At 34.3% G+C, this 20,712-nt stretch overlaps 1 protein-coding gene across 4 annotated transcripts in view; it reads left to right on the top strand.

The window, feature by feature from the left end:
* The window catches only part of NAA15 (N-alpha-acetyltransferase 15, NatA auxiliary subunit), an 83,199-nt gene that overhangs the window by 29,019 nt on the left and 33,468 nt on the right, over window positions 1-20,712 (top strand). For all 4 annotated transcript variants that reach the window (XM_023252791.2, XM_003984993.6, XM_019828951.3 and 1 more), the window contains exons 2-9: window positions 5,633-5,717; window positions 7,667-7,771; window positions 10,882-11,039; window positions 11,853-11,987; window positions 13,427-13,580; window positions 16,899-17,018; window positions 18,622-18,717; window positions 18,864-18,970. In XM_023252791.2, the coding sequence (XP_023108559.1) occupies window positions 5,633-5,717; window positions 7,667-7,771; window positions 10,882-11,039; window positions 11,853-11,987; window positions 13,427-13,580; window positions 16,899-17,018; window positions 18,622-18,717; window positions 18,864-18,970 (960 nt within the window). The remainder of the gene's footprint in view (window positions 1-5,632; window positions 5,718-7,666; window positions 7,772-10,881; window positions 11,040-11,852; window positions 11,988-13,426; window positions 13,581-16,898; window positions 17,019-18,621; window positions 18,718-18,863; window positions 18,971-20,712) is intronic.

The following is a 20,712-nucleotide window of genomic DNA, read 5'->3' as shown; positions in this document are numbered from 1 at the left end:
TAGCCTCTTTTTGTACCATATTTATTAAGTTGGCTTTGGTACATATAAACCTTAGGTGTAAAAGCAGTTTTTAATACAAAGTAAATTAAAAGAGACTATTATTTTTTTTGCCATTATTTCAGATAGGTCATTATTTTTTGTTGCTCTCACATATATTTTTGTAATCTCAGCTACTAATAAGTTCTGTTCACATTTTTCCTCTCTTTTGGTGAGTATCATGTTTTTATTTCTGTTAAGTATGAATCTCAAATTGGAATTGTTGTGTGATTGTATGATTAGATATTGCCAGTGTTTTTTAAAATCTGGTTTTATTGAGATATAATTTTTATACCATAAAACTCCTTCTGCCAAACAGTTGAACCAATTAATCAGTTTCTCTCTTACCAGAAATCTATGAGAGTTCCAGTTGCTCCATACATTCATCAGTTAATATCATCTAACATTTTAATCACATTTAACTTAAAGGCATGGCACATGTTTTTGATGTAATTAAGAATCTCAAGTGTTTATTGGCTGTTAGGATAACCTCTTTTGAGAGCATTTTCTTCAGGACCCTTGCCCAATTTTTTAATGAGCTATCTCTTACTGATACTGAGTTACAGTCTTTATATTTTCTGGGTGTAAGATCTTTGCTGTGCATTGAATATGTCTTTGGCCTGCGTTTTGTTGTTGTTGTTGTTGTTGTTGTTGTTGTTGTTGTTGTTGTTTTAATGCTACTTCAAACATTTAATCTTTCCTGTTTGAGGGATAAGGGAGATTGCTAACTGAACATAAAATATTTTTTTTTTAGAAGTTTTATTGTTACACCTTTTTCGTTTAGATTTGTGATGTTTTCACAGTTTATTTTTCTTTTGTACAGAAGGGTCATTGACCTCATGAAGTTTCACCCTACATACTTAAGACTTAGTACTCAACAATTTTTAGGAACAGATGCATGGCGGCTCTACTAATTTATTTTTTAATCTTATTTATCCTTCAGTTTAGGTAGTTCTATTGCTGTGTCTTCTATTTCACTGATTATTTTCTTCTGCATTGTCATAATTGCTTTAATGTAAGTGTTCATTGTATGTATTTTTCACATCTAGAAGTGCTGTTTGGTTCTTTTTTTAATGTGTTCTGTTTCTGTTTTCACATGTTTACATTTTTAAAAATTCTTGATCCTATTTGTGATCATTGTCTTGATATCTTTACCTCATAATTTCATCATTTCTCTCTTTTATTTCTCCAGGTTACAGGTCACGTTTTCCTGCTTCTTAGTTTATCTAATAATATTTTATGGGTGTTGGGTATTATGAATTTTACATTGTTTTATTGGAATTAATTGTCTTTACAGAGTGTAGGACTTTGTTAATAGCAGGCAGTGTAGGTGCTTGTATATAAGTCTAGGGCTTTGTTGGGTGGGTCTATAGAACACTTACTCTAGGGCTAGTTTTTGTCTCCTGCTGAGTAGATTTTTTGCAGTGTTTACTGAATTGTGCAGCTTGTTCATTGAAGGAGACTCCATTCTGGTGACTTGGAATTCTCAGTACCATGTGAGCCCTGAAAATTCTTGAACTTTCTACTTCCTAGTCATTATTTACCTCATGAAGTTTCACTCTACATATTCAAGACTTAGCACTTAATAATTTTCAGCAACGAATGCATAGGGATCCCATGCACGTTTTTAATCTGTTTCTCTGAATAGTTCCATCAGTGTTTGCTTTACTATCTGCTTGGCCTCATTGAATTTCATTTGTTGTCTTCAGCTCTGTGTGGACTGTTGTGCTCTGCTTGGGATCGTTTCTCCGTGTACTGTGATCTATAAAGCAGTGGCGTTTCTACGTTTGTCATATTTTCTCCCCCCCCCTCTTGTGGTTCACAACGCTGCACTGCCTGTTGTCCAGTGTCTGACAAGTTATTTCATATGTTTTGTCCACTTTTCTTGTTTTTAGTAGAAGGGCAAGTTCATCCTCACTTATTCCATCATGGCCAAAAGTAGTTACTGTATTTTTACAGAAATAAATTTTCAGAAAGCTAATTGAGGGTTAAGAACAATGCACTTTAAACTGTTCTTTGTATGTATGTGGTTCCTGGAAAACGTTGACAAGTCAGGAGTGTCCCTTTTAACTAGTCTTTATATCATAGCTTACTTTAAAGCTTTTTACTGTAACTGTAATTATTGTAAGAAAACCAAACTACTTTTAGGCTTTCTGCAGGATAAATAGGAACGCTAAATTTATTTTCTTAGTTATGTTTCTTTGACTACTTAAGGTTAATGATAGCCTTAAGTTACTGCTTCTGCTTTCCTCTCCTTCTTATCCCCCAGATCACTATCTGCTGAGTGTATAGTTGATTGTGGGGAGGGCCAGACAGTTAGGAAGATATTGCAGAGAAATTGGAACTAATGGTACCTACTGCAGGTTGGAGGTATGAGAAAAAGAAAGCACCAAAAATAAATAGGGTTTTGTTTTGTTTTGTTTTGCTTCATATCTGGTTGGGTGAGTTGAGGGGAAAGCATCTACTGAGATGATGAAGACTTGATGCAGAACTGATTCTGGGGGAAAATTTTAGTTGTGTTTTGGATGGATTAGATTTGAGATGAAAAGCAGCAAAGCAGGGATGGTGAATACATAGTTATAGAGTAATTCTGTAATCGAGCTTAATTGTTTTTTTCTTAATTTTTATTTTTTTATTTAAAAAAATTTTTTTTGACATTCATTTTTTGAGAGACAGAGACAGTGTGAGTGGAGGAGGGGCAGAGAGAGAGAGACACAGAATCAGAAGCAGGCTGAAGGCTCTGAGCTTGTTAGCACAGAGCTGGACGTGGGGCTTGGACTCACGAGCTGCAAGATCATGACCCGAGCTGAAGTCGGATGCTTAACTGACTAAGCCACCCAGGCACCCCTACTTAATTAATTTTTAAAATATATATCCAAGTTAGTTAGTATACAGTGTAACAGTGATTTCAGGAGTGATTTCCTTGCCCATTTAGCCCATCCCCCCTCCCACAACCCCTCCAGCAGCACTCTTGTTTGTTCTCCATAGTTAAGAATCTCTTATGTTTTTGTCCCCCTCCCTGTTTTTATATTATTTTTGCTTCCTTTCCCTTATGTTCATCTGTCTTGTATCTTAAATTCCTCATATGAATGAAGTCATATAATTGTCTTTCTCTGACTAATTTTGCTTAGCTATTAATACCCTCTAGTTCCATCCACGAGTTGCCAGTGGCAAGATTTCATTCTTTTTGATTGCCGAGTAATACTCCATTGTATGTATATATATATATATATATATATATATATATATATATATATATATATATATATATATATACACACCACATCTTCTTTATCCATTCATCCATCAATGGACATTTGGGCTCTTGCCATACTTTGGCTATTGTGGATAGTGCTGCTATAAACATGGGGGTGCATGTGCCCCTTCGAAACAGCATACCCGTATCCCTTGGATAAATAGTAGTGCAACTCCTGGGTTGTAGGGTAGTTCTATTTTTAATTTTTTGAGGAACCTCCATACTGTTTTCAGAGTGGCTGCACCAGCTTGCATTCCCACCAGCAATGCAAAGGAGATCCTCTTTCTCCGCATCCTCGCCAACATCTGTTGTTGCCTGAGTTGTTAATTTTAGCCATTCTGACAGGTGTGAGGTGGTATCTCATTGTGGTTTTGATTCATATTTCCCTGATGGTGAGTGATGTGGAGCATTTTTTCATGTGTCGGTTGGCCATCTGGATGTCATCTTTGGAGAAGTGAGTAATTGATATCTTTGATGCCAAATGTAAAGTTTTACATTTTCATTGTTTTTACACATTTTTTCTGCTGTGATTTTGTCATCATTTGCATTAAGTCTTTCTCCCATATTTTGTAAATACGGTTTCAAAAGTTGTGAGTAAAATTTGCTTAAATGTATAACCATGAATTCTGGCATATATTACCTGACCTTTTACATGCAGTTTTTTCCTGCAGCAATACAGTGGTTTAAAAAATTATTAGTGAAACCACGTATTGATACACCTGAAAGTCAAATAACACTAAAATACTAAAACATTTATGGTGAAAAAAATATGTCCTCTCCCCACCCCCCCACCCCGCCTTCCCACTTCTGAATCAAGCACCCTCCTAGCCATTTTCTCTGATATTTGCTTTCTTGTTGCTTTATAATACACCACTGTTTATAGTTACATGACCTTTAGACATTTGTTGACTTCTGGTTATAGAAAGAAGGACTTAGAACTTCATCATTCACACATTTGTCCACTTTTTCTCATTACCCCATCATAGTTGTATCATAGTATTTTGATAAACCAGTACTGAATATATTTTTATAATTACGTATGTATTATTTACTGTTAAGCCAAATATTACAATAAGATCATACTTTCTCTTTTAGACAAGCCTTTATTTCTCCTAGAATTAAACCTGTCTGATTTATTCAGTTGCCTGGTTTTCTGTGGATGTATTGCTCATTTTCCCCAAATGTGCCTGAATTTTTGTCATGTGCTAATAAATCATAATTTCCATATTATGAAGTATACAAGTTCCATTTTTGCCCTTACTGGAAGCCTAGTCCATGGTGGACTTTGGCTTCCTATTTTATTTTGGAGTGGTTGTTCTCTAATTTTTTTTTTCCCCGCATTAGATTTATTTACTAGTACCATGTTGTCTTTTGTTTGTTTTGATTCCTCTTAATGGCTTCCTAAGGAAGAGTGTGTAGAGGTAAAATTTTAGTTTTCTGAGAAGCCTTTAAATGTCATTTTACTCATAAACTTGATTGATAATTTGGTTGGGCATAGAATTCTAGACTGGAACTGGATTTCACTCTGGATTTTGAAGACTGTATAGATGTTTTCTAGCTTTTAGCAGTATTCCATTATTATTTTGGAATAAAAGCTCAGTGCCGTTCTAATTACAGATCCTTTTATGTGATTTTTTTTTCCCCACTCTGGAAGTTTTTAAGGACCTTTTCTTTGTTTTCAAGGCTTTGAAATTTTATTATGATGATTTTATTATAATGGTGTAGGTCTTTTCTTCTTTATATTTTGCATGCATTTGTTCATCCCTTGTGGCTTGAGAAACTTCTTTCCTTCAGTAAAATGAAAATATTGCTTGAAAATATAATTTCCATACCTTTATTTTTTTTTTCAGTTTTCATTTTCTGTAACATTTGGGCTTTTTAGAGTGAGTTGATGGTTTTTTAATAAATTTTTTAAAAATGTTTGTTTATTTTGGGGGGGAGGGACAGAGAGAGAGAGGGAGAGAGAGAATCTTAAGCAGGCTTCACACCCAGCACAGAACTGACACGGGGCTCAATCCCATGAACCCTGAAATCATGACTGAACCAAAATTAGGAGTCAGATGCTTAGCCAGCTGAGCCACCCAGGTGCCTTTGTGAGCTGATGATTTCTTATTTTTCCTAATCTATATGGTGTCTCCTTGTCTTGGGTTTTACTTTATTTATTTGAATCTTCAGGGGTTTTTTTTGTTTTTGTTTTAACTGGCATTTTAGTGGGATTTAGGAGAATATGGAAGTAACATTTGATGATTCTGTTGTATTTAGCAATCAAAATTTTAGGATTGAGTTTAAAATTGTTTGCACTTCTTGCTAAATTCAAATTTTTCTTTTTTGTTTTGACAGAGATGTTATGAACATAAACAGTATCGAAATGGGTTGAAGTTCTGTAAACAAATCCTCTCTAATCCCAAATTTGCAGAGCATGGAGGTAAGTATAAATACCCTGTGTTTGTAAGTGTAAGTAAATAGGGCTTTGCTAACTTGTGTGGCTTCATGTTTTTGGGTTCTATTACTCAGCTGCCCTAACTAGTTTTTGGAGAGAATGGACCTTATCCTTGACTTTTGTAAGATGTTTAATACCATAGTTTGAATTTAATGTCATAAAAATTAACACAGTCTACTTGATTTCTGGTTTATTCCTGTTTTGAAGATTAGTGCTGTAGAAAGGCTGAGGAAATTAGTAGGAAAAATATGCGTAAGTTTAATAAATAAGTTTATTTAAGATGTTATTAGAAAAAATTTGCTTTAGAACTTTTGAGTTGGGAAAATTTGATTTCTTACAGTAAGCTTATTCAGAAAGTGCCCATTTTGTCCATTGCTCATGAGCCAGCATCTTTTTATTTAGCATTGTATGTTAATTTTTCAAAACTGTCTTGTATTATGACATATTTGTATATTGGAACGTTCTGAAAATTTACATAGCTTTTGCCTATGGGAGGATAGAAGATTGGACAGTGAGGTGTTTGTAGGGTAAGAGAAAAGTGCATGGCTTAAGTTGTGAAGATGCAAAAGAAAACTAAGCTTTCATTGGCCAGATTTGTACAGTTGGCTCTCTTTACTCCTGCATACTTTTACTATAATAAAATTGTTTGGAGTTGGAAAGCAGTAGAAATAAAAGTACCTAATATATCTCTTTGTCCTTGTTAAAAAATAAATGTTTTTTTTGTTAGATGGATAGTACATTGTTCATATACCTTCCTAAAGTATGCATACTGGTAAAGTAACTTTCAGTACTATAGTCATGATAGAGTTTCAACACAGGAGAATGCCAAATTTTATTGTTTCTAAAATGCAGTCTTCCCTTGTATGTTAATGAATCTGAAATCAGATAGCATATAAGGTGTCATAATTTAATTGAAAGTGTTTTAACAGTACATAAAATGATGGTTTGTCTAAGACTTAATGGCAGCCCAGAGTTTCATTAATTAAGGCACTTTAAGATGTTTGGTAAACTTGTATGAACAGACTTTACATATTTGACAACAAAGAATTTCTTATGCAGTACCTTGTTAATTGGCTACTTGCCAAATATATTTTGTTTGCTTCCTTTTCCTTGAAAGTTATACATGATTTATAATGATTTGTACATAGTTTCCCCCCCCTTCTATTTTTTTATCTTTATTTTTCTATAAATGTTGACTTTTTCTTGGGGTAATACTTTTAATTTTTACATTTTATTTCTAATTAATTTTTTGTAAGTTACAAATTTCAGTCCTAAATGTTTGGTAAATTATAACGAATATTTTTTATTCCTGTATGCTTCATGACACAGACATTATAAAATTAGGTATCTTTTTTTCTTTTCTTTTTCTGAAAACTTAGTTATTTCCCTCAACTCTCTGTTAATCTTTTTGATAGTGAGTGACAGATGTCTGACATTTTTCTTATGTGTTCCAGAGTCAATTAAAAATTATGAAAATGAGAAATGTAGACAGTTTGTGTGTATGTTTTAATCATTGGACAGTGAATTTAATCTTAATGTAACTTGGGTTCACAGAAATAAAGTCTGTTTTAAGGTAAAGTTTTCTGTGCTTGAATGATTATGTGAGGTGACCCCATGGAATTCCCTTGAAGAACAGTAGAGTCATGGTATCTTGTTAGCATACGAATTTCCACATGTTCCTGCATTTGTGTATCCTTTAGTCTAAAAAAAAATTCTAGGGATGCCTCGACAATAGAAATGTGTTTACTTGGTTTGCCAATTTTTTAAATATTTTAATTATGTACAAATCTGGAAAGTTTGTAAACAATCTCCTTGAAGGTTTAAATTCTCAGGGTAATGTAACATTTGTTTTTGAGATTATGATTACTTTTTTTGTTAATTATTCTTCGTGTTTAATTATTCTTTCTTTTCTCCTTCCTTCCTTCCTTCAATAGAAACCCTAGCTATGAAAGGATTAACATTGAACTGTTTGGGCAAAAAAGAAGAAGCTTATGAATTGGTTCGTAGAGGTTTGAGAAATGACTTGAGGAGTCATGTGTGTATCCTTTTTGAGATAAGTTTAAGAATTGGATTGGGGTATCATGAGTTAAGATAGCAATTTGGGAATCAGAAATTTTAGATTCCTCTCACTGTGTAACTATGGAGGAGATGATTTCTTTTTCACATTGAATAACCACAGTTGTCTTCATGGAACATTTTTATGTACCGACCTTTTTTCTAACATTAGTTCTGTTCAGGTAGATTGGACTTGCCTTTTAAAATACTATAGTGCTCCCCCCCCCGCCATGGTCATTTTTCCTTTCTGCAGTTTCAGTTACCCGAGGTCAGCTGTGGTCTGGAAGCACACTATCGTTCTGATGCACTATCAGGTCAGTAGTGGCATCACAATGCCTGCGTCATTCACCTCACTTCATCTCATGTAGGCATTTTACCATCTTACATCACAAGAAAAAGGGTAAGTATGGTACAGTAAAATATTTGCAAGAGAGACCACACTCACATAACTTTTATTATGATATATTGTTTTAGCTCTGTTCTATTTTGTTATTAGTTACTGTTGTTAATCTCTTACCATGCCTGATTTGTAAATTAAGCTTTATTGTAAGTATTTGTGTATAGGCAAAAACATAGTATAGATAGGTTTTAGTACTATCTGTTGTTTTAGGCATTTACTGGGGTTCTTAAAACATATCCCCCACAGATAAGGGGAGGCTGTTTTTATGAAAGCTCTTCCCATACCTACAAATAAAGAAGTACCCTGCAGATTTCATCATCATTATAAATTAAGAGAAAATAGAGGCACTGTAGTATACTGATTAATAGCACAGGCTTTGGAGTATGCTTCTCTTGGATTTGAATTTCACCTCAGTTTCTTTCTGTGATCTTAGGGCTTAGTTTTCTCTTGTGTAAAATGAGGATAACCATACCTACCTCATTGTGGTGTTGTAAAGATTTCATGATGAGATATATTCTATGTTTAACATAGTCCCTGATAATGCTAAGATACTATACCAGATAGATTTAAGAGAAGTGTGAAGTTAGGAGCAAGTACAAATGTCTGAGAGAAGATAGAGAAAAAACTGTGGGTTGCTCTTTTTTAAAATAGTTTTTTAATAGATATTTCTTTATCTCTTTATAAGCTGACATAATTTTAAGTGCTGAGACACTTAACAAAATCTCAAGTGTTACTAGGCCTCTGGCATACTACAGATGAAGAAAAGATAGAGGTTTTGCTCAAGGAATTTATAGTCCAGTGAAGAAAGGAACTTATTAGCAGCATATACAGAAACATGTTCGAGTATTACATAAAGCGTTACAGCTTGTTCAAAAATTATCAGTAATCGAGTAAAGCAGGAGTAAGCAGAAACTCAAAGGGTAATCAAAGGATTAGTTAATAACTGTCATAGATCTCTTTTCATCATTTTTAATGATTACATAGTGTTCTGTATGTATTTACTTATGATTTATTTGTGTTCCTCTTTTTTTTTTTTTTTTAAGTTTATTTATTTTGAGAGAAAGCAAGCAAAGGAGGGGCAGAGAGCAAGGGAGAGAGAGAGAATCCCAAGCAGGCTCCATCGACCTAGGCCTTGATCTCACTACCTACCATGAGATCACTACCTGAGCCAGTATCAGGAGTTGGACACTTAACCAACTGAGCCACCCAGGTGCCCCTTATTTGTGTTCCTCTTGACAGCCATACGTTTCTTTAAATTTTTAATAACGTTAAACTCCTTAGGTATAAATTTTTAGGGGGTGAGGTTTAGAGGCAGTTAAGAGATTGCTGTAATGCTTAAGAGAGGAGATCAAGTCCTGAAATAATAGGTAATAGGGGCCAGATTATGAAGGGGTGTGTCTTAGGCTTTTAAAAACATGTTCCTACCAACTGAGAAGATTGTGTTAAGCTTTACTTTGTCATTTATATTATGAAAGCAAGGATTTTGCAAATAAAATTTATGATATTAAATATGTATTTTCAGTTACTTGTGCCATCCTAGACATTATGTATTTTACTGACTCTGTTGAGGATCCCTGGCATTAAAGTTGTTCAATTGAAAAATTTGAATTTCACTTGGGAAGGAAACATTGCAAGTTTCTGGAAAGGGAAGTGAATTCTTCTCTTTGGATTATATGGCTTTTAGAAAGGTTACTCTGATAGAGAATAAAAACAGAGAGACTGAAGGTAGGATGGGTGACTGCAGTAATCAAAATCTAAAGTGAAAAAGACCTGTATGAGGGGAATGGAATTATTTATGTATTTTCCCCCTTTTATGGCATTTTTTTTACAACCTATTGTAACTCCGTTTACTTATCTGTGCCCTTATTAGACTTTAAATTTTTAAAATTTATTCTTTTTTTTTTTTTTAATGTTTATTTATTTTGAGAGAGAGCAAGTGAGAGCAAATGGGGAAGGGGCAGAGAGCGAGGTGGATGGAAGCTCTGAAGCAGATTCTGCACTGTTTGCGCACAGAGGCTGATGCAGGGCTCAAACCCACAAACTGTGAGATAGTGACCCGAGCCGAAATCAAGAGTCAGATGCTTAACTGACTGAATCACCCAGGCGCCCCTAGACTTTACATGTTTTGAATGCAGGGGACAGTCTATTTTGGTCACCCACACCCTACTTATTAAGATATTTTAATAATTACTTGCTAAATGAATTTTAACTTATATGTGGCTTTTATCTTCTATGTGTTGACCTTTAGGAACTTTGTACTTCACTAAGCATTCTATACTAAGGATCTTGTTAGCTAAAGAAAATATACATGATGTAAAATAATTATGTGTATACCCATTTCCTCTTTTTTCTTTTAAAAATAAAGATAATCCCTAGCGTATATTGAGCGTTTATTTTGTACCAGTCTTTTCCATTTAGTTGCAAAACTATGCTGTATAGACTTTCTATTTACATTTTATAATTGAAGAAACATAACGAGACTAAATAACTTGTTCAAGATCACAGCCAATGTTTTCTCTGGCTCAAAAAGCTATGTTGTTTTCCATTCTATTAAACTACTATCTTTATATTCTCTCCTGTTTTTAAAGCTTGTAATTTTATAAATAGCCATAGTTTTCTGAGTTTCTTGAGGAATATTATTGGAGTAATATTACTTCTTGACTTGTGGGATGTATCCTTAACTAAATCCTTTAGGTTGGCATGTATATGGCCTTCTCCAGAGGTCAGACAAGAAATATGATGAAGCTATTAAGTGTTACAGAAATGCATTAAAATGGGATAAAGACAATCTTCAAATCTTAAGGGACCTTTCTTTACTACAGATTCAAATGAGAGATCTTGAGGGTTACAGGGTAAGTAAAGTAGGAATTTTTTTTTCTTTTAAAGGGAAAGTGGTGTTAAAAATATTTAAAACTTTTGAGTACTTCCCTGAAAACAAAATTTTCTGTTCTTAAACAATTTAATTGAGTCGTACCCATCTCCTCCCAGTAGTGATTGTGTATATGTTCTGATTGGACTAATCAGATTTTTACAATAAATTATTTTACTCTGAGGCAGAGTTGGATTACTGTGTAGAATGGAGTTAATTCAGTGAAAATTAACATTGATGTTCCTCAAGTAGGCAATGCCTTTGTCTCCTATTAACATGTAACTACAACCTTTAGTTCTCACATTTGTCTGGAAAGTGTATTTATTTGTTTCTTCTACCTCCATTGAGAGGAGTATTCTGTCTTTGTACCTATATTTTAACCCTTAAATCAGTCTATTAATTCAGATCTGTTTAGTCTTTGTAGTACCTGCTCAGTTGTTTTCTGTGGATCTCAGTAGGTGGGGCCTGTAGTTTTTAAAAAGTTTTTCTTTTGTACTAGCTTTTCCATTCTGTCCCTTTCTTTTAAAGTAATTCAGGAAATAATAAAACATATCTGGTCTTGACTTTTAAAAGTTACAAGATTGTCTTGGAGGCTTCATTGTACCGCTTACCAAATTATTTTTTTACAGCTATAAAGCTACACAATATGAATGTCTAAAGCTATTTTCCATGATTATTTCCAGTATTGTGTTGCAAATCGCTCTGCATTGTCGGGTAAATTAATATGACCTTTTAAGAAGAATTCGTTTTCAGTGTAAACTTAAGAAAAAGTGGTGTTTTTTTTTCCCCCTTAAAGGAAACGAGATATCAGTTACTTCAGCTGCGTCCTGCACAGAGAGCATCATGGATTGGTTATGCTATTGCTTACCATTTATTAGAAGATTATGAAATGGCAGCAAAGATTTTAGAAGAATTTAGGAAAACTCAACAGGTAACAACCAGAAGCCAGACCTAGTAAACTGGGTCTGATTCTAATTATAAAAAGAAGTGTACGTAGACTTGCTGACTTTTTATTTTGAAATAGTTTCAAAGTTACAACAATAGTACAAAGAACTCCATATGGGAGTTCACTCACATTATCTGATTGTTAATATTTGACACGTTTACAATCTCCATATTTACTTAACTATTTAAATTTTTTTCCTGAAACATTTGAGAGTAATGCAGACACCATGATCTTTACTCATAAATGCGTCACTGTGATATTTCCTAAGAATAAGTCTGTAGTTACCAACTGTATACATACTACTATATAGATTTCCAAAAAATTAGGAAATTTAACATAGACTATTATTATCTAATCCACAGCCCATATTCAAAATATATTAATTGTCCTTTTTAGATCCTAAGATTTTCTCTCCCCGTTACTCGAATCACTTAGTTGTCATTTCTCTTTAGTCTGATTTAATCTGGAAGTTTTGAAGACTTTCTTTGTATTTCATGACCTTGATATTTTTGAAGAAGTAGAGCAGGTGCTTTTGTAGAATGTCTGTCAACTTGGATTTGTTTGATGTTTCCTCATTATAGTTTATATTTAAGCATTTTTGGCAGGAAACCACAGAAGTGATGTTTAGCCCTTCTCAGTTCATCACATTGAGAGGCGCATAATGTCTATTTGTTCCATTTATTTATTATTATTTTTTTTAATGTTTATTTTTTTAAATGTTTATTTATTTTTGAAAGAGAGAGAGACAGAATGTGAGTGGGGGCAGAGGGGCAGAGAGGGAGACACAGAATCCAAAGCAGGCTCCACGTTCTAAGCTGTCAGCACAGAGCTCAACACGGGGCTTGAACCCACAAACCACGAGATCATGACCTGAGCCAAAGTCGGATGCCTAACCGCCAGAGCCACCCAGGCGCCCCTGTTGTTCCATTTAATTACTTCGTTAAGATGGTGTCTGCCACCTATAAAAAATTATTTTTTTTCCTCTTTGTATTTAGTAAACAGTTTGAGATTTTATAAATAGCCTGTTCCTCATCAAACTTTCACCAGTAGTTATAACATTCATTGATTCTTGCCTGAATCAACTGTTTTATGATAGTTGCAAAGTGGTGATTCTCTTATTTTTTCTAGATGTATTAAATATTTGACATTGTACTGTTAAGTAAGAGCCTTCCTGTCTCCCCTGTTTTTGTTTTTGTTTTTTATTATACCTAAGGACTTAGGGATTCTTTATTCAGTGGGTTGTAAGTTAATATTTCATTATTTACTTAGTTGCTCTCTAGACAGATACTTAGTGATTTTTAAAAAATGAATTTTAGCAATCAGATATTATCCTTTGACTTCTTATATGTATTTTGAGTGTATAAACTATTTTCTAATATGCAAACAAAATTCTTACTGTTAGTATTGCTTATATCCATATATAGACATCCCCTGATAAAGTGGATTATGAATATAGTGAACTCCTTTTATATCAGAACCAAGTTCTTCGGGAAGCAGGTCTATATAGAGAAGCCCTGGAACATCTTTGTACCTATGAAAAGCAGATTTGTGATAAACTTGCTGTAGAAGAAACCAAAGGTATTTTTTTTTTTTTTAAAGAATACACTTATTCTAGTATTTAATTACAACAAAGAGCAAGGCTAAAAATCTAGTTGCTGCTGATAATTGCATATAATTCAACTTTTTGATGGAAAATCTATGTCTTACTCAGAACTTTGAGTAATTTGTAATGTGGGAAAATACACATTTAAACAGTAGGTATTATTGATATTGGAAAAAATAATTGTGAAAAACAATGATTACATGAAATGGCTCAATATTTTTCTTTAAATAAAATGTTTTTTACTTGAAAATATTAATAGGTCTTGCTCAAAACACAGGTAATTGCTTAATTTTGTAAGACAGAGGAATAAGTTTCTTAGGAACAGCTTATTAGCAAAACTGAATGTGTTATTGACTGTAATATTTATTGGCAAGTCAGTCTTTACTAAAGTACATATGGGGCAGTCACGGAGTCTTCATGGTTTATTTGAATGTCTTTCTGGACATAGAGTATGAATTGAAACCAGAGGTTTAACTTTATGTGTGTGGATTGTGATTGGAGGGGGCATCCCCAAGTAAAGATCTCCAACGCTGCCTTTTATTAGAGGACTGAGCAAAAGGAGTCTCAGAGTTTTAAAAGTTGAGGAAGATTATGGAAAATGAAAGAATAACAAGTAACTGAAAATAGAAGTACTTTTCTAAGAATTACCATCTGAAATGTCACTTTGCCCTTGATGTGTGCTGTTTTCACATTCCTTTGGCTCCTTTTGAAGTTGAACACTAAAAAAGTGATACTTTTGTGTATAGTAGATATAACCATTATTTGCCAGATGAACTTTCAACAGAGGATAATGCTATTGGCAAGAAAAAATGGAAGTCTAAGGTTGCTGGAGCTCATTTGTGAACTACAGATCCAGGACAGCCATCTTTCATTTGAGTTGATCATCCCTTAGCCATCTATTAGTTATAAAAAGAGGGGATTTCTGATTTCTGGAAAGATCACAAGATTGGAAAAAACTAGTTTGGGTTCCTTCGTTGGCTTCTAACTAGCTATATGACCAAGTAAGTGCAAGGCTTGGCCCTTTGTTTCATCATTGAAATACAGGATAGTTTTCAAAATACTCTTAAGTACATTATTTAATTTTGATCCTTTTGATAACTGTAGTAGTGGGAAAGAATGACTGACAGATCAAGTTAGATGAGGACTCGGAATTGATCAATGGATTTTAGGAATTTGGAAGTCGTTGGTGATCTTAACAAAAGCACTCTCTGAACATTTGGAAGGAGAGTGGTAAAACCCCACACAAATCAAGTAGAATTAAATGACATTGGAAGTCAAGAAATTAAAGATAGCATGCATTGATGACTCATAAAAGGAGTTTTGTTTTCTAGGGAAACAAAAGTGGGGTGGTGCTAGATGAAATGGAATACAGGATCAAAGGAAGTTTTTGTTTGTTTGTTTGTTTTTATAGCATGTGCTTGTGCTCACTGGAGAATAATCCAGTAGAGGCGGAATATTTGATACAGCAGAGAGGAGCGATCTAGTGGGTAAACTGAAGGATTAGCTTTAGATAACAACATGAATAGTTCACAGTAACAAGAAAAGACAGAGTATATAGGGAAGTAGGTATACAGATATAGTGGACATTTGGGAGTTCTCCTCTAATTGTTTCCATTTTCCTAAGTGAAATAGGAAACAGCCATTATTTCATTCCAGGAAAGTACGTATTGAATACTTACAGTGAGTCAAATGTTGGGGACAGGGTATATAAAGAGAATAGAAAGGAACCGAGAGTAGAACATTAATTTTTGGAAATTCCAGTAACAAAAACATTGTGTTAGTGGTCTGGATAATTTGGGAACTTCCTGCATTGGATGAGTGGGCATAGTTATGCAGAAAGTCTCCTTGTTAATTCTTACACCACCAGTTCCTGTGCAAAGAAAAAGTGGGAGAAAATTAAGGAAAGGAAATGTTGGATGGGTATTGTGTAGGGAAGAAAAGTTGCAGGATTTTTTTTTGTTGTTGTTGTTCTTAGTGAAGTAGGTTTTTGGTTAGTGTAGAGCAGTTGTCAACCTTGGCACTATAGCGAGACCGACATCCTGTATGTTGCAGAAAGTTTAGCAGCATCCCTAGCTTCTACTTACCAGAATACCAGTAGCACCACTTATTGTGGTAACCAAAAAATATCTGCAGATATTACCAAATGTCTTCTGGGTGGCAAAAGTGCCCTTGGCTGAGAGCCACTGATACAGATGTAAAGAATATGGGCTCTTTTAGCCAAATTACTTGGATTCAAATCCTGATTCCAACAATTAACTATCTGAAAGACCATAAACAAATTTACTTCTTTCTGCTTTAAAATAGTGAAAATAATACTAACCTATTTCATAGAGTTTTGAGAATTGAATTATCCAATTCCGTGAAACATTTAAGTCACTGGCACACAGTGAACACTGAGTAAGTGTTCATTTTTATTGTCTGATGAGAGCAGAGAAGGGTGAAGTTGTGATTTGAAAATAATAACCTTTGGTGGATGGAAGCCCATTAATGATAAGAATTTCAGGGTTCATAGATTTCTAGTGAAACCAGTGCTGTGTCCCTTCATCTAATGACCTGTTTCGTTTTGTGAGAAGGTGTGCAGCAAACAAACATTTGGGATGATCCAGGACTTAATTGGTAAATAAGGGAGCCTTAGTTTTGAGACTGATTTTGATACTTGGGGCTGCTAGTGTCATTTAGGGATGAGATTGCTATGCAGCCCAGAGAAAACAAGCAATGAGTCTATGAGTCATTGAAAGGTCTAAAGAAAAAGGAATGGCTTTTCTTTAAGATTGAAGGCTAGGATTAGTGAGGCAAGACTAAACCCGACAAGACCGTTCAGCTTAGAGCAGGAGAGGTACCCTGTCTGGTAGTTGGAGGAGATGAAAAAAAAACCGGGTTTTGAATGTGGCCATGACTGGGCTGATAGAGCAGAATCCTTTTATAATTGATTAGGGGGCATAAGGTTAGAGTTTTGGATTGAACTAATGAGTTCAGATGTTGAAATTGTCTGTATAATGTCAGGAATAATTAAGTAGTAGATGGTGTCTTGGTGATTGTGTTCAGTGAATTTGGGGAAGTAGCTTGGAGTTAGACGAATACCTGAATAAATTGAGGATGTGGACAGGATGGCATTTCTAAATATGAACTTCAGAAAAAGAGACAAAATAACATGGTAGTCTTGTTGAAGGAAATTGGAAACTTAGGACACCAAATCCATTTCCCAACATTGAGGAGGTTTTAAGAGAAAGTTTAAGGGAAGATTAAAGTTGTAATCCGAAGACATTTAGTTAATTTAATTTGTTTTTCATCAGGGGAACTTCTGTTGCAGTTAGGTCGTTTGGAAGATGCAGCCGATGTTTATAGAGGATTACAGGAGAGAAATCCTGAAAACTGGGCCTATTACAAGGGCCTGGAAAAGGCACTCAAACCAGGTACTATTGTTCAAAAAACTTCCTTTTATTTTTCTTTAAAAAAAATTTTTTTTGTGACGTTTATTTATTTTTGAGGGAGAGAGAGCACAAGCAGGGAAAGAGCAGAGAGAGAGAGGGAGACAGAGAATCCGAAGCAGCCTCCACACTGTCAGCACAAAGCTCAACATGGGACTGGAACCCATGAAGCGTGAGATCATGACCTGAGCCAAAGTCACTCAACCGACTAAGCCACTCAGGCGCCCCTAAAACTTCCTTTTTGTTTTAATTGCTTCCTTTGTTGATAAATATTAACTCATTGAAAAGCATAACTAGAAAAATAGTGGTTATGAATTGATTCAGAATTTAAATACAAAATTACAGTTGCAGACTTTGACTTAATATGGCAGACTGAGCATTTTCTGAAACCTCTCTTCTACAGATTTATAGAAGTAGTCGAGAAAAATTCAGAAACAACTTAAAAATTCATAAATGGCATGGCAGCATCAAGAAATTGAAAGGGAAATTTCTACTGACAGAAACATCTCCTTACTTAGAGATGTCACCCTAAAGGGAAGAAGCATGCATAACTTCTGTGGTCACAGCACCATGGCCTCCCAAGGGCACATGAATGTAGCCATGCTGCAAGAGCAGCACTGTTTCCTGTGTGGGAAGAGGGACTAAATTTCCATCATTAAAAATGAACTGGGATCCAGAGACTCTCCCCACAACACTCCCATCAGCCTCTCTCGAATGGGACCCACTTGTGACGATAAGCCTAGAAACATGTCCTCTACAAATGGGGTCTTTAGCCAAGATAATCTGATTTGAGGCCGTTTCCCTTAAGACTGGTAGTGAGTCATTACTGATACATTGATATATGCAAGGAACCTTATAACAAAGAATATTGTACTACTCTGGAAAACCATCACAGGAATGGTTATCATTCGTGCCAGCAAAAGGTAGTAATGGAAGAATCTAAGATGAAAAGAGGGAATTGACATAAAAAATCTTAGTAGATTGAATGGAAGAGAGGCCACAGCTGAGGAGAAATTAGTGAACTGGAAGATTTGAACAGAGGAGAGCTCTCAGAATGAAAGAAATATAGAGGGGCTCCTGGCTGACTGTCGGTGGAGCATCTGACTCTTCATCTCAGGGTTGTGAGTTCAAGCCCCGCTTTGGGCATGGAGCCTACTTAAAAAAAAGAAAGAAAAACCTTAAAAACAAAAAAAAGAAATATGGAGAAATGGAAGATTAGGGGATAGATCCCAAAGTTCCAAAGTAAAGGAGAACCTGAAGAGAATAGTGGAGAAACCATGGAAACACAATAATCAAGCCTTTCTCAGAACTAAAGTAAAGAAGTCCTCAGATTTTGAAAGGTACCTAAAGCAGAACAGGATAAAGAAAACTATATTTTAGATGATTATAGGGATTTGAAATATGAAAATAGTAGAAATATTCTAAAATTATTTTCGGTATATTTAGGTGGTTAGATTATAAATAATTTTCTTTTCACCTTCAAATTTTCTGCTCAGTAAGAATTTATACTTTGAGAAATTTATAATTTACTAGAAAAAATATAACCAGTTAAAATCTTCTATAAAAATAATTTTTTTTTAATTTGCAGCTAATATGTTAGAACGACTAAAAATTTATGAGGAGGCCTGGACTAAATACCCCAGGGGACTGGTGCCAAGAAGACTGCCATTAAACTTTTTATCTGGTGAGAATAATTGCAAAGGAATGAAAACGATGTTAGGAATTACAATTTCTTTGGTTTTAGATACATGAGTATGCATATTAAAATTAAAGTATGCATTTTAGAGTTGTCTGGGTAAATGCAAGTCAACAGAATTTTTTTCTTTCAAGGTGAGAAGTTTAAAGAATGTTTGGATAAATTTCTAAGGATGAATTTCAGCAAGGGTTGTCCACCAGTCTTCAATACTTTGAGGTCATTATACAAAGATAAAGAGAAGGTAAAGCAAAATACCATTTTCTTTTCACTATCATTTCTTTGCTCAGTATTTGGAATAGTTGATTCTTGATTATCTGTGGACAATAGTCCACATTTTGTTAATCTGGTGTCTGTTTTGCTATCCAGTTTAAATGCTGCTGTGCCTCTTACTTTTCATCCTTAGTCAAGTGATTTACTGTTTGTTTATTTTGACTTTTATTTCTGCTATATACTTTGAGTCAGCATAAGTATGAAAAGTTGGTAAGGTAGTGATTTCTTCAGTATTTTCTGTAATCCCTCTTAACAGTAAAAGTCAGAAATGGTTTTTTAAACTAGGGTTTAGCTTCGTAGTCTTTCTCCTTTTTTATTTGGTAGAAAAATCTGTCAGGAGAGTTTGCTGTCCCAGTACGTTAACTTACTTTTTTAGCTATGTATAATAATATTCAAATTGCTTGTTAAGAGGATGTTTTAATCTTCATTTAGATTATATTGCTTGCAAGTACAGTGGCATCAAGACATGTTGGTTGGATAAAAAGAAATCAGTTACAGTTGAAGAATCAGAAAGATGGGACAAATTAAACATGCTAAACACTTTAAATTTTTTTTTTTTTTTTAAACACTTTAATCTTAAAGCATGGAAGGTGTCCGTATTTTCCAGTCTTTTATTGAGAGGCCCAAGGTATGGGCTTTTTTGATGACTTTCACTTTTTAAAAAAAATGGCATAAATCACATTAATAACATGTGGTCTGTTGTCTTCAGTTTCATTAGAGTGAAAACTTGATGCTTGTGAAGCAGTCTTAATTGTAGAAGCCTATATATTTTGATGATTTTCCCCATTATGGTTGTGTCATTTAAACCTTTTAAATTGGTTAAAAGTATCTAATTTATCCTTGAATCTTTCCATTCAGCTTGAAACAGTTTTTTCTTTTGTTCTTGTTTCTTAAATTTACATAATATTGAATTAAATTCTGTAATGATAATAAATGAAACTGATTCAAACAGGTTTGGGAGAACAGAACTCTTAGCATATAGCTCACCTTGTGGGAGCAGAAGAACATAGGCACGCCAGAATAACCTAGCTGTGACCATTCAGTCCTCAAAATTTTCTGAGGTAATGGAGAGAGCTGGTGTTAATCTGTTGAGTCGGTTAAATTGAGGTCACTTAGGACAGCTTCTGTAGTAACAGAAATCCATTATAGATGGATTAAGCGAAGGAGGGAATGAATAAATGAAAAGTATTCACAGATCTGTTACAAAGCCAGGAGCAAGTGGTATAGTCATGACTCAGGAGAAACCAGACCTGGACAGCCACTCATTCTCCTGGATTTCAGAATCTCACCTATTGTTACATGTTTCACTTTTATTGATACTTTCCCTTAGACTATAAAATTGAGAGTTGATGCTATCATAAACTTTTGGAATTTCTCTTTTCATGTAGTTTTTAATTCTTGATTCCTGAAGGGCAAATGTTAATTTTGAGTGTTATTTATGTGAATTGAGATAAAAATGAACCAAGATAAGTCATCTACAATATTACCTCTTTTTGTCCAACCTTTTCTTGATTTCTAACTCAGCTTGATGCATTATTTTCTAGCAGGGAAAGCATTAAGTTTTTAGAAAGTTACATCTTAATACCTTCAAAAAAATAACACATTCAAAAATGTACAGTTTACTTGCTTTTAAATTTTTATCCAAAAGTTAAGAGATTTGTAAAAGGGTGTGTACATAAGTGTGTGTGCATAATTTGGAATGTTGATTTAGCC

Source organism: Felis catus, chromosome B1 (genome assembly GCF_018350175.1).
Source record: "Felis catus isolate Fca126 chromosome B1, F.catus_Fca126_mat1.0, whole genome shotgun sequence".
In the NCBI taxonomy this organism is placed as follows: domain Eukaryota; kingdom Metazoa; phylum Chordata; class Mammalia; order Carnivora; family Felidae; genus Felis; species Felis catus.
This window is presented reverse-complemented; position numbering and strand designations above follow the sequence as displayed.